Consider the following 14,799-nt stretch of genomic DNA (forward strand, 5'->3'; position numbering starts at 1 on the left):
CCCCCCCCCCCCCCCCCGCCAAGTGATCTTGAAAAAAATCAAACCGCAACACATTGTAATGAGGATGCAGATCCTTCTTTAACGTGCATGTTGGCGACTTGTTTGATTGATTTCCTTGGTTCTGGAACGCGTTAAGTTCCTACCTAACCAGGAGACATAGCCACCAAGATACAGATGGAGTTTTCCGTGATTACCGAATATCTAACCACTTGCCTACCTAGGTCGCTCTAATACTTGATGAAGGCAAGCTTGGCATTAGCAGGGGGAGAACTCCATTATTTTTTTCTTTAAATTTTAGAATTCTAGAATGTGGTGCCCCTCCCCCCGTTCAGAATGGAACCCCTCTTTTCAGATATTAGCAGTTCTAGAATGCCCTTTCCTGTGCTGGGAGAGAGGTTGCTATCCTGAGGTTACTGTCACTTTTGACACCAACCTTAAGTTCCCAGCCACAAGCTGAGTCCTGTAGCAAGACACCAGGAAAATTTCATAATCTTCAGATACTTTTGAGAAGTCAGCAAATCCCCAGAGTTTCTTGCAGCTCACAATTGGAACTATGTCGACTTAAGGAAAGGTTTTAAGAGTAAAAACCATTTACTTTCTAGAATCATCCCCTAGTTTGTAAAATACATTGTTGCGGAGTTGTTGGAGGGAGGGTCGAGAGTGCTTTTGATGTAACTAAACAAAAGGTGAGAACTTCAAACCTCAATTTTACTTTTCAGAAATTCGGAATGTGAACTCTGGAAGAAGAGTTTCTTTCTTTTCTTGGTCCATTTCAGGAAGTTTGTTCACATAACCACTTCCATCGCCATCCCCAGAAAGTGTTCTGAGGAGGAAAACAGTGTGACTAAAGTCTGTCCACTCAGGAAAATAGTCTTCTTGTTGCCTTTCAAATACATAACTATTCAACAGATGCATTCAAGCCAACACTGCAGTTCTGGTTATTCTCTGATACCCATAGGGAATTGGTTCCAGGAATCCCCAGATCCAAAATCTGAGTGTGCTGGTCTTTGGTTTGGCTTGTTGACATGGAGCCCTGTCTGGCTAGGAACTCATTGTGTAGACTAGGCCTCCAGCTTGTAGTGGTCTCCCTCTGTCTTCCGAGTGCTTGGATGACAGGGGATATATATAGCACCACACCTGGCTCTGAAGTCATGAGGAAGGACATGCATAGCATTTGCATAGACTCTGTGCACATCCTACATCAAGGCAGTTCTGGATTACTTACCATACTGAAAACAGTAAAATTGTTGTTTTGTGCTGGCTGGTTTTATGTCAGTGTGACACACGCTGTGGTCATCTGAGAGGAGGGAACCTTAGTTTAAAAAATGCCTGTAGAAGATCAGGGTGCAGTCAAGCTGGTAGGGCATTTTCTTAATTATTAGTGATTGATGGGGGAGGTCTTAGCTCACCGTGCCACCCCTGGGTTGGCGGTCCTGTGTTCTATTAAGAAAGTAGGCTGAGCCAGGTGGCACTCGGGAGGCAGAGGCACTCCGATCTCTGAATCGAGGCCAGCCTGGTTTACAAGAGCTACTTCCAAGACAAGCACCAAAGCTATTCAGAGAAACCCTGTCTCCCAAAAAAAACCAAAGAAATAGTGCATTCCTTTAATCCTGGTACTTGAGAGGCAGAGTCAGGCAAATCTCTGTGCCCTCAAGGCCAGCGTGATCTACAGAGCGGGTTCTAGGATAACCAGGGTACACAGAGAAACCCTGTCTCTAGAAACCAAAAAGAAAAAGAGAAAGAAAGAAAGAAAGAAAGAAAGTAAATTGAGAAAGTCATCAGGAACAAGCCAGTAAGCCATCCCTCCATGGGTCTCTGGATTAGCTCCTACCTCCTGGAGTATCAGTTCCCACCTGGTTTGAATTCCTACCTCTGCTTCCCTCAGGGAACTGTGATGTAGGATATGTAAGCCAAATAAACCCTTACCTCCCCACATTGTTTATTTTTTGTTTGTGTTTCTTTATTCTTTTAAACATTTTTTAAAATTATTTATTTATTTATTATGTATACAATATTCTGTCTGTGTGTATGCCCGCAGGCCAGAAGAGGGCACCAGATGGTTGTGAGCCACCATGTGGTTGCTGGGAATTGAACTCAGGACCTTTGGAAGAGCAGGCAATGAGCCATCTCTCCAGCCCCTCTTTTAAACATTTTTATGTATTTATGTGCACATTTGTTTGTGTGTGGATGTTGGATCCCCTGGAACCGGGATTATAGACAGTTGTGAGCTGCCATGTTGGTGCTGGGAATTGAACCTGGGTTCTCTGGAAGAACAGCCAGTGCTCTTAACCACCAACCCATCTCTCCAGCCACTGTTTGTTTTTTGAGCCAGGCTTTCCCTGGGTAACTCTGGCTGTCCTGGAACTCTCTCTCTCTAGATGAGGCTAGCCTTGAATTCAGAGTTCCCTCCTGAGTGCAAGGATTTAAAGGCATCTGCCACCACACCCAGCTCCCAATTTCCTTTCTGATTATGTTTTTTGTTTTTTGGTTTTTGTTTTATTTTTATCACAGCAGTAATAACCCTGAATAAGACAGTGTTATTATTTAGGGAAAGTAATAAAAAGTCTGTGCATGTTCAAAATCAATACTTTTTGAATATTTTGCTCTTTGCTAGGTTGAATCCAAAGATGTAGACTAGTAGAATTCAGAGGCAGAAGAGGTACCTTGCTGAAGTTAGCGAGATTGTGGTAGTGGAGCCAGGGTCAGGAATGCTCTGTACATGGCTGTTTGTGTTGAAGGAAGCCCTTCTTTTAGTTCCTTAATTTGTAAAGCTCAGCGTGTGTTCATTTTCTCGTTTCTTCAGATATGATCTTTCATGTAGCTGTATTATCCAAGGATCCCTCTGTTCTTCCTTCATAGTGCTTGATGGGCGGCATTATGGCCCCTAAAGACATAATGACAAACACTCACGCCAAGTCCATCCTCAACTCAATGAACTCCCTCAGGAAGAGCAGCACCCTTTGTGATGTGACACTGAGGGTGGAGCAGAAAGACTTCCCTGCCCATCGGATTGTGCTGGCTGCTTGCAGTGACTATTTCTGTGCCATGTTCACTAGTGAGGTAAGTGCAAGTCATTCTCTTATGTCATAGAGCACACTAGCATGTGGTGGTGATGAGACTGATCTCCAGCTAGGTCAGTGTCCCTTTCTTTCATTACTCTTTGTTGGGTGGCTTCTGAAGGGGCCCACCAGAAGACCATCAAGAGTGTAGGAGTCCTGCTCTGTTAGAACTTCCTAACAAGCTTTCAATAAAAATATAGATTTGAAACCAGAAGCCAGGCGGTGATGGCGCACACCTTTAATTCCAGCACTGGATGTAGAGCCAGGCGGATCCATGTGAATTCAAGGCCAGCCTGGTCTACAAAGATAGTTCCAGGATAGGCTTCAAAGCTACATAGAAACCCTGTCTTGAAGAAAAACAAAAACAAAAAATAAAACTTTGAAACCAGAAATTGTGTCACATTTATAATGCCAACACTTGGGAAGCAGAAGGATCACCATAAATTTGAGGCCAGTGTGAGCTATAGAATAATGCCCATCTCAAAAACACTCAGCAATAAAAAAACAAAATTAGTTTGATAAACCAGTGAATTTGTATAATGTGTTAGTTAAACAAATGAGCTCTAAAACAGACATGATAACTTCCTCTTTTTTTTTAATTTTTTTTTTTTTTTTCCGAGACAGGGTTTCTCTGTGGTTTTGGAGCCTGTCCTGGAACTAGCTCTTGTAGACCAGGCTGGTCTCGAACTCACAGAGATCCGCCTTTCCTCTTTTTTTTAAAAAAAATATTTATTTTTTCATTTATTATGTATACAATATTCTGTCTGAATGTATGCTATATGCAGTGTTCTGCCTGCGTGCATGCCTGCAGACCAGAAGAGGGCACCAGATCTCATTACAGATGGCTGTGAGCTACCATGTGTTTGCTGGGAATTGAACTCAGAACTTTTGGAAGAGCAGGCATTGCTCTTAACCTCTAAGCCATCTCTCCAGCCCCTGGCTTCCTCTTTTAAATTACCAATAATCATAGAAAAGGAGTATTCCTTCCACCAATATAGATATAAGGGTGATTTCAAGTAAGAAGAAGTGAATATAATGAATGGCTGTGCAATATTAGCTTAGCCTGGTGTGGTAGCACATGCCTGTAATGCCAGCATGAGGAGGTGAAAACAAGATCAGGAGTTCAAGGCTGGCCTCATGGTGAGACCCAGTCTCATAAAAACCACAAACAAGTACAGGGGATGTAGTTTAGTTGGTCTAGTGAGTGTCATCATACACAAAGCTGTAAGTTCAACACCATACTTGCCTTCATGGAGAGTTTTAGGTCATTCTAGGCTTTATGAGACATCTTCTCCAAAAAACAAAATTAATTTAAAAAACCAACAACAACAAAAACATGACCAGCAAGATGGTTCATCAGGTAAAGATACTTTCCACCACCAGACCTGATGGACCTGATTTCAATCCCTGGGACCCACATGATGGAAGGAGAGAGCAAAGTCTGGCCTTTGTGTGTGTCTGTCTGTGTACATTCGAGATGGCTAGGCCTATAAGGAGCCTGATGTGACTCCTGAGTTTGAGCCCCAGAACCCACATAAATGTAGAAGAAAAGAACCCATTGGCCTCCACACATGCAGGGCACGTGAGTTGTGAAGAATATAAAGCTAATTGGTTTTCTGGTTTAAACTATTTTATGGTGGATAAGTGAATAAAATTGTAATTGATAATGAAAGTATAAAACCCTAAGGGAAGTGCCACAGCTTCAGAATGGCCATCCTAACTATGTTGGAAGTTCATTGAGATAGAGAATTTGGGACTGGGCAAATGTTTGGCTAATCTGTCTGTATGATACTTTTATTTGTGAGTTCATTACAATAAAGTGGGTGGTTTCTTTTAAGTTTCTAAAAAGTAAAAATAAAAATATTTGAACAAATATTTATAAATACTTTTAAGTTTAAGATATATAAATAATTATTATTATTATTATTATTATTATTTTTTTTTTTTTTTTTTTGGTTTTTCGAGACAGGGTTTCTCTGTGGTTTTGGAGCCTGTCCTGGAACTAGCTCTGTAGACCAGGCTGGTCTCGAACTCACAGAGATCCGCCTGCCTCTGCCTCCCGAGTGCTGGGATTAAAGGATAAATAATTATTATGTATTTAAACTTAGACATATGTCTTTTTCTTTTTTGGTTTGTTTTTGTTGTTGTTGTTTCGTTTTGTTTTGTTTTTGTTTTTTTCAAGGTAGGGTTTCTCTATAGCTTTGGAGCCTGGCCTGGAACTCACTTTGTAGACCAGGGTGGACTTGAACTTAGAGATATCTGCTGGGATTAAAGTCGTGTGCCATCACTGCCTGGCTAGATATATATTTGAATATTTCATTATACTGAATTTTTAGTTTTTGTTTGTTTTTAAAAGTTAAAATAATGAGCCGGGTGGTGGTGGTGCACGCCTTTAACCCCAGCACTTGGGAGACAGAGGCAGGTGGATCTCTGTGAGTTTGAGGCCAGCCTGGTCTATAAGAGCTAGTTCCAGGACAGGCTCCAAAGCCACAAAGAAACCCTGTCTCAAAAAAGAAAAAAGAAAAAAAGAAAAAAAAAGAGTTAAAAATGTATGTGTGTATGCCTGCATGAATTTATGTGCATCATATTCAAGCAGGTGTCCTTAGAGTCTAGAGGGTGTCAGGTCCCCTGGAGCTGAGTATCAGTGGTGGTGCCTCCTGATGTAGGTGCTGCAAGAGTAGTAAGCACTTTTAGCCATCTCCAACCCTCTGGTTTGGCATGTGTGCATCAGTTTTTGAGACAGAATCTTACTGTATACCCAAGTTGGTCTGAAATATTCCATCTTTCTGCCTCAGCCTCCTCAACAGAGATTATAGGCGTGTGCCACCCATGCCTGGCTATGATAAGACTCTTTAGAAAGTATCTCTAACTACCAGTATTTTCTTTAGTTAGTACCCGTCACTGTAATGAAGAAGTAGTTGCTAGAAGCAGATAGAAGAGGAAGTATCATAATAACTTTTTTATGTGTCCAGTTACAATGCCACATTTGTCGCACACAGAGCTTGAGCTACATACAGGTGGGCTTGCCTCTGCAGCTTGTGACTGTAAAGCCTGGTTCTCAAGTCCTTTGCTCAGGCAGAAGGCTAGTAGAAATAGAAAGCTGTCAGGTCATTTTGGCTAACCCAGGGTAATTTAAAAACTGTCTTGAGTAATACAACAGCACAGATCTCTAGCCTGTACTGTTGTCTATAATGTCTGTCCCCAGAGCATTGGCATTTAGCGGGTAAGGGGTGTTAACCAGAAGTGCTGAGCATGGCATGGGCTGAGACTGCTAGCTGTTGATTGTATATTATATGTCCTGTTTGCTGTCATCTTGGAGAAAGTTGCTGAGAAATTTATAGAGTATATATAACTATAAAATAATTTACTTCTTCTCATACATATTTCATTCTTCTTTTCTTTTTTCTTTTGCTTTTTTAAATTTTTATTTTTTTAAACAGGGCTTCTCTGCCTGTCCTAGGACTCCTGTAGAGCAGGCTGGCCTTGAACTCGGAGATCTGGCTGCTTCTACCTGGGATTAAAGACAACATGTACCACTAATGATTTTTTTTTTCTTTGTATGTGGGATTTGTCTTGTAAAGAATGTTTTTTTGTTACTCTCTGGCCTGATGGAGAAATCAAAGATAATAAAGCCATTTAGTTACTAATGGAAGTACATAAGATTGTGGTATTTGTGTGTGTGTGAGCACATGTGGCCTAAGTGTGCTCACCCTTTGAGGCCATTGTCAGCTGTCCTTCGTCACTCTCCACCTTACTTTTGAGACCTGGTCTCTTCACTAAACTGTGCTTGTCATTTGATTGGCAAGTGAGTGGTGGGATCTGCCTGTCTCTGCCCTAAGGCTCTGAGATCACAGGTCTATATCAGTATCTTGAAGAATTAAAAGATCGTTCTTTTCTGCTTCATGAATTTTCAGCTTTCAGAGAAGGGGAAGCCATATGTTGACATTCAAGGGTTAACTGCTTCTACCATGGAAATCCTGTTGGACTTTGTGTACACAGAAACAGTACATGTGACAGTGGAGAATGTTCAAGAACTGCTCCCTGCAGCCTGTCTACTTCAGCTGAAAGGTACAGTCCATAAAATGTGCCCTTATTCATGGCTCATTGACCCTGGAAGTGTTTTTTTATTGATGTAGAATTAACCAAGAGACTTTCAGAGACCCATCTAGAAGCCTGACTTTTGAATCTTGGAGCATGAAAGATCAGGTGTATTTAAGAACAATGCAAAAGAAACTCTCCAAATATGAGTATTTGGCTCTTGTAAAAGAAACATTTAAACTTTTCCTGTTTGTGAAAATATGGAAGAGTCAGGTGTGGTGACTAACAGCAGTAATCTAGCACTTAGTAAGCAGAGACAGGATTGTGTGAGTTTCAAGCAAATTTAATCTATAAAATGAGACTGTGTCTCAAAACCAAACCAAAGGGCTGAGGAGATGTCCAGTGGTTAAGAGTATGAACTGGTCTTCAGGGGGACCTGTGTTTGGGTCCCAGCACCTACTTGCTGACTCACAACTCTTTGTAACTCCATTTCCAGGGAATCTGATGCCCTCTTCTGGGCACTGGGCATGAACATGCTACACAGATACATGTGGGCAAAGCACCCATACACAAGAGATAATTAAACCAAACAAAACATTTTCTTAACACATGCATGCATACATACTTACATAGTACTCATGTAAGAATTGCCAAGAAACTGATAGCATTTATTGCCTGCAGAGTTGCTGTCTGTTTACCTTGTCATTGGTTGGCTGTGGGAGTAGAGCCTAAGAGTACTTGTCGTTATAAACCTTTTTATATCTTTGGGTGGGGTGAGATAGGGTTTCTCTACATAACCTGCCTGATTGTCCTGGAACTCACTCTGTAGAACAGGCTGGCCTTGAACTCACAGAGATCTACCTGCCTCTGCCTCCTCAGTGCTGGGATTAAAGGCATGTGTCACCATTGCCCGGCTACCTTTTATATCTTTAAGTCTTGGAATCATGTAAAATGTCTTTTTTAAAAAAATTATTTAGGTTTATTTTTATTATTTTTTATGTGTATAAGTGTTATGACCTTTGGTGGCTACAGAGGTCGAAAGAGGGTGTCAGATCTTCTGGAACTGGAGTTACAGGCAGTTGTGCTCTGTGTTCTCGATGCTGGGAACTAAACCTAGCTTACCTTCAAAAGTGACAAGTGCTTTTAATGGCTGAGCCATGCTCCAGTTCCTGTTTTGGTTTTGGTTTTTAAGACAGGGTCTCACTATGTAACTGTGGCTGTCTGGGAACTCATTGGCCAAACTGGCCTCAATCTCAAGCATATCTGCCTGCCTCTGCCTCCTGAGAGCTGGGCATGTACCTCCATGCCTGTCTTAAAATAGCTATTAAAAATAAAGTTTACCTGGCACTTGGGAAGGATAGGCAACATGAGCTATATAGGTAGACCATGTCTCAAAAATAAATAAAATAAAATTTAAATTAATGCATAATTTAATGCATATAGTTTAATTTTCACTGCATTAATGGATGCCCCCCTTCCAGTTTCCAATCTGTGTTTTTTTGTTTTGTTTTGTTTTTGTGTATGTGTGTACTTATCTTTTATTTTGGTCTACACTGTATAGACAAGGCTGTCCCTGAGCTGTATCCCCGCTGGTCCAAATTCTGTCTTCTTGCCTCAGTCTCTTGAGTACTAGGATTCCAGTTGTGGGCCAGGACAACTAGCCAGTCTGTCTCTTTTAACCTCCAATTATGTATATCCACATAATTGAAACATTCTTACTGTTTGTTTTGTCTTGTTTAGGTAAGTCTCACTGTGTAGTTCAAGCTGGAGGTGAGTTTATGATCCTTGGTAGCCTTCTGAATTGCTGGGATTTCAGGCACAAACCACATTGCCCAGTCTACATTCTCCACTTGTAATACAAGATTGAAGTAAAGTGGAACACCCTCAGTACAGAGTTATAAAGTTAAGAATTAAGTTTATATGGGGGCCTGGAGAGATGGCTCAGCGGTTAAGAGCATTGCCTGCTCTTTCAAAGGTCCTGAGTTCAATTCCCAGCAACCATATGGTACCTTACAACCATCTGTAATGGAGTCCGGTGCCCTCTTCCGGCCTGCAGGCGTACACACAGACAGAATATTGTATACATAACAAATAAATATTTAAAAAAAAAAAGAATTAAGTTTATGCAAGATAATGTGACACACACCTTTAATCGCAGCACTCAGGAGGCAGGTGCAGGCGGATATTTGTGAGTTTGAGTCTAGTCTGGTCTGAATCATAAGTTCCAGGCTAGCCAGGGCTACATAGTAAGACCCTGCCTCAGAAAAACAAAACAAAAAGACCTGAGTTCATGCATTGCAGTTTTTCTTTTTTCCAGTGCCAGGGACTGAGCCCAGGGCCTGTGCTGAGCTGTGCTCTGCACGGGCAGAGCTGCTCTTCTGTTACGCCGCATCCCAAGCATCTATTCTGACTTCCCTGTTAGAGAATTATGGGATTCTTTTTCCTCACCGGAGAGGTTGTTTGGTTTTTTTTTTTTTTTTTTTTTTTTTTTGGGGGTTTTTCGAGACAGGGTTTCTCTGTGGTTTTGGAGCCTGTCCTGGAACTAGCTCTTGTAGACCAAGCTGGTTCGAACTCACAGAGATCCACCTGACTCTGCCTCCCAAGTGCTGTGATTAAAGGCGTACGCCACCACCGCCCGGCTAGGTTGTTTGGTTTTCGAGACATGGTTTCTCTGTGTTACACCCTGACTGTCTTAGAACTTGGTTTGTAGACCGGGCTGTTCTCTAACTCACAGATCCACCTGTCTCTGCCTCCCAAGTGCTGGGATTAAAGTGTGTGCCACCATACCTAGCCTCACTGGAGTTTTAAAATAAGTTTGATATAGGAACTAGAGAGATGGCTCAGTACTTAAGAGCACTTTTCTTCCAGAGAACTTGGGTCCAATTCCCAGCACTCAACATGTTGACTCACAACTGCCTTTTGCTCCAGTCCTAAGGGATCTGACAAGTATGACCTCTTTGGGCACTGCATGCCACGGGGCGTTTACCTACATGAAAACCTAGTACTTATGTATAAAATAAAAATAAATAAATCTGAAAACAAAGCTTTATATAGAGTAGAAAATGAGAGTGTTGTAATTTAGTGGCTGTTTTTAGATGGGTTCCTGTAGCTAAGAATTTACAGTTTCTGGTGGCGTGAGTGTCCTGGAAACTAGTTTGGACTTGCTACACTCATTTCAGAGATGAAGCAAAAGCAGATATAAAGGGCTTTTAAAAGTGACATAGTACATAAGATAGAGATAATATTGTAATGCCTTAACCATAAATTTTCTAATTTGTATGTTAAGGTGTGGAGCCAGTGTTCTTCTGATAACATGTAGAGAAGATGCTAAGATCCAAGAATGTGCAGCCACTTCACACTTGGCCAAGTATCCTGAAGTCTGCTCACTGCCTATGTTTGTCCTAGGTGTGAAACAAGCCTGCTGTGAGTTCTTAGAAAGTCAGTTGGACCCTTCTAATTGCCTGGGTATCAGGGATTTTGCTGAAACTCACAATTGCGTTGACCTGATGCAAGCAGCTGAGGTTTTTAGCCAGAAGCATTTTCCTGAAGTGGTACAGCATGAAGAGTTCATTCTGCTGAGTCAAGGAGAGGTGGAAAAGCTAATCAAGTGCGATGAAATTCAGGTACAGCTTTGGCTTCTGTTACAGTTTCTTTAAAACTGAGCCATTACAAAAATTACAGAGCAGGTGGACTCACTGTGTCCACCTTACGGCTTCATAATCATATACCCAGATTATTGCCAAAGATTTTAGCTTATTTGCATTTTGTGAAGGAAAAAAATCTGCTCCCTTTCCTTTATCAAATATACTTATTCCAGTGGTAAAAATTAAATAAACAGAAATTGGGAATTAGGTGAATTTTATGCTATACTTTCACCCATCAGCTGTGTAGTTTGTTTGTCGTATATAGGTATGGTTAGACTGAAAACGGGAGTGAAGAATCCAATAGAGGGCTGATGGGTGTCTTTGAAGCAGGTAGCTTTAATCTCCAGTGGACTAGATCTTTAGTTAGTAGCTTCTAGAAAGATACTCAGAGCCAAGTGCTTTGTTCTATGTACCTGTTGAGTTTTTTCTTCACTGAAATAATTACCAAACATCTGTTCTTCAGTTTAGATGAGATGCATTAGAAAATATCAGGCTTGGTTTAATACTTTTTTTAATATATATGCTGTAGTAGAGTTTGCTACCTAAAGAAATTCTATGGCCAATCCAGGTTTGCTGTTGCATACCTGTAATCTCAGTACTCAAGAAGCTGCTGAGACAGGAGGATCATGAGCTTGCCTTGGCAACATAGTGAGACCTTGTCTCAAAAAAAAAAAAAAAAAAGAAAAAAGAAAGAAAGAAAGAAAGAAAAAATGAAAAAAGCACCATAGGAGAAAAGAACTCTGTGATATACTTTGTGTAAATCAAATGGTCTTTGTCCTGAATTGGCTAGAAAATGAATTTTTATGTTACAAAATAAAAAGGTTTTAAGTATACTTTTATTGATGAGGATTTATTAAAGTATAGAGCCAGGATTCAAGTCCAGGCAGTCAGCTAGATGTGATGCTACACATCTGTAAGTCTAGAGTTTGGGAGGTAGAGCTGGAAGTTCAAAGCTATCCTGGGCTACAGAAGAAACTCTGTCTCAAAGAACCAAGGAAAGAAAATAAAGGACAAATTTTAAAGCTGGATGTGATATGTTGGACCTGTATTTCCAGCACTTAGGAGTGGAGGAAGACAACCAGTTTAAAACCTTTTTTTGCTATATAGTATCAGGCTAGCCTGAGCTATATGAGACAACCCCCTCCCCCTTTATTAAAGTGGAAAGACCTACTTTTCTTTTTCTTTTTTTATTTGTTTGTTTGGTTTTTTTTTTTTTTTTTTTTTTTTCGAGCCAGTGTTTCTCCGTAGCTTTCAGTTCCTATCCTAGAACTAGCTCTTCTAGACCAGGCTGGCCTCCAACTCACAGAGGCCTCCTGAGTGCTGGGATTAAAGGCATGTGCCACCACCTCCCGGCTTTCTTTTTCTTTTTTTAATGTGCATTGGTGTTTTGCCTGCACAAGAGTGTCAGACTCCCTGAAACTGGAGTTACAGACACTTGTGAACTGCCATGTGAGTGCTGGGAATTGAACCTGGGTCCTGTGGAAGAACATCTAGTGCTCTTAACCACAGAGCCATCTCTCCAATCCCCATGAGACCCTTTTTTAACAATACCATCATCACCCCATACAGACCATGTGTTCTCAAGACCTTTCCCCCATAGAGCTGTGAGCTCACCACCAGCTGCCCAGTTTGTTTCTGACTGTCCTCATCAGGATATTAGCACAAACATCAGTCATTTTGGACCTCTTGTAGAATCTGGATAAAATAAAATGGAACAGAACAAGCAAATAGCTAACTATTCAGGCCAAGATGAAAAACAACTTGAGCATTCTTTTATGTAGTTTTCCTTCCCCATATATTAAGACTGGCCTTTGCTTTTTTTTTTTTTTTTCCAGGAATGACAACAAAAGATTTTTTTCCTGGTTTATAAACCAGCTCAGAATTACAACCAGATGTCTTGACTTCCACTTGATAAATAGCACTTCCTCTTACTAAATAAAACAATAGGAGCCATACACGGTGGTGCCATCTGCAATTCCATAACTGACAGTGGGAAGGTGGTATCATGAGGTTCAGGGGTTCAAGACCAGGTGGTGGCACAAGCCTTGGGAGGCAGAGGCAGACGGATCTCTGTGAGTTTGAGGCCAGCCTGGTCTATAAGAGCTAGTTCCAGGACAGGCTCCAAAGCTACAGAGAGTAATTCTGCCTCGAAACCCGCCCCCAAAACCCAAACAAACAGAAAAAAAAAAAAAGGTTAAAAGACAGTGGGAAGCGGTATATCATATCATACTGACTGAAATAGCATGGGTTTTCAGTCAGACTTGGTTCTAACATCTGTGATGTGTTACCTCATGGTTAGCCTTTGTTTTTATCTTCTATAAAATAGAGATCATATTAGCTCTTACTGCACAGGACTATCTCAAGCATTAAATGACAGTGTCTTGTCTGACACTTAAGAAAAGGTCTTTGTGAAGAATTTATTTTCCCCGTTATGAATCATTAACCTCTCTCCACATTTAGCAGTTTCTCCACAATTTTAATTTACTTGTTTTAAACAGAAAGACAGTTTTTCTTAATAATGGCTGTCCTGCATCTTCCTCAGCTTCGTGTAAGATGACTGCCTTGATCTTCCACATGCTTCTCCAGAACTACCATAGCTGAAGTCTAGCCTGGTGTACCAGAGAAGACTTGACCCCGTCCTCTAGCCCTAGCACTTCGGAGTGTGCTCCCCATGGTCACCCCAGCAGTTTTTGCAAACATGTTGATACTGTCCTGCTTGGACCAGGACAGCAGTATCAAAAGATATCAGTTGCTCTTTCTGATGCCCTCAGAAGTCCGGTGCTTACCCCCAGCTCTGTCACCACCCTTCCTCCTTTCACTACACTAGAACGCTAAAATGTCCCTTAGTACCAGTTCTTTTTGTTCTAGGTTAGTGTTGTGTGATAGAAAATTTTTTCAAGATGGATTAAATTCCTTTGCCTAGTCTGATAGCCATGGGGCATGTTGTTGTTGGGTTTAGGGATGTAACTAGTACAGCTAAGAAGCTGGACTCTTTGTTTTAGTTAAGTGCCACTCCTGTGAGAGGACAGGTGGGCCAGCACTTCTGGTGCACTCTTTTTTTTTTTTTTTTTTTTCCCAGAGTGCTCGTAGGGATTTTGAGATGAGATCTTATTCTACATTCTTAGCTGGCACTGAACTCACTTTGTAGCCACCCTCGTGCCTCAGCCTTTCAAGTGCTGGGGTTATCAGTGTATGCTGCCACTTCTGGCCCTTTGAGTACTCTCTTTTTTATTCTTCCTGGCTATTTGCTACTTTTCCATCAAATTTCAGCGTACTACTTTAGGGAGATTTTTCCTGACTTACCCGCCTGTTGTTTTAACTTTGGCACAGTTGGCTGCACCTTAATCTAATACTATTTCAACCAGCAATTGCAACTCCACAGTTACCAACCTGCTTCTCTGGCCATGATCTGACCAGCCGTAGCCTGGTGGGAATTCTGTTCCCACAGTTCTGTTGCTGCCATGAAAGGTGGCTTTAACTGAATCTCTGTCGTTCTATTTATAAATAAGACTAGAGAGTCAAAGGCTGGCATCAACCTGCCAACTCAGAGGCTGAGTAGCAACAGTGAGCCTTCTCTCCTTGCTGGAGTGTCTCCAAAAGAGAGTATCCTGCTTTGCTAAAACAGAAATGAAATCCCTCCCTACTCCTTCTGGTGCCTCCTTATTATCTCTTCCAAATGCCCTCTGATGCTCTTTGATCATTTTTTATCAACTAACTGCTAACTCAGCCTCCTGACCCAAGGTTAATTTTATTTAACACAAATGGAAATTCTGGGTTTAGAATGTGATTGAAAACCCCCAACATTTCCCCCTTTTTGTCTGAATGAAAAGGAAAGATTTAAACTCTAACACAGTAAAACTATATCAAATAAGATATCAAGTAGATCAGTAAGAACAATTATCAAGTAAGGATTACATTCACAATGTCCAGTCCATTTGTATTTGGCAAATTCAGAAAAATTGCTCTAACCCAGTCTCTCTTGGTGTGTCTAAAGTGGTACCTAATTTACTTTGTGTCCTAACTTTTTTTTTTTTTTTTTTTTTTTTGGTTTTTTTCAA

At 41.1% G+C, this 14,799-nt stretch overlaps 1 protein-coding gene across 1 annotated transcript in view; it reads left to right on the forward strand.

The window, feature by feature from the left end:
- Klhl12 (kelch like family member 12) overlaps nucleotides 1-14,799 on the forward strand; it is a 38,488-nt gene that overhangs the window by 926 nt on the left and 22,763 nt on the right. Inside the window, exons 2-4 of the mRNA XM_005348380.2 lie at nucleotides 2,860-3,060; nucleotides 6,974-7,127; nucleotides 10,503-10,720. Coding sequence (XP_005348437.1) covers nucleotides 2,866-3,060; nucleotides 6,974-7,127; nucleotides 10,503-10,720 — 567 coding nt within the window. The 5' untranslated portion in view covers nucleotides 2,860-2,865. The remainder of the gene's footprint in view (nucleotides 1-2,859; nucleotides 3,061-6,973; nucleotides 7,128-10,502; nucleotides 10,721-14,799) is intronic.

Source organism: Microtus ochrogaster, chromosome 6 (assembly GCF_000317375.1).
Source record: "Microtus ochrogaster isolate Prairie Vole_2 chromosome 6, MicOch1.0, whole genome shotgun sequence".
Lineage (NCBI taxonomy): Eukaryota > Metazoa > Chordata > Mammalia > Rodentia > Cricetidae > Microtus > Microtus ochrogaster.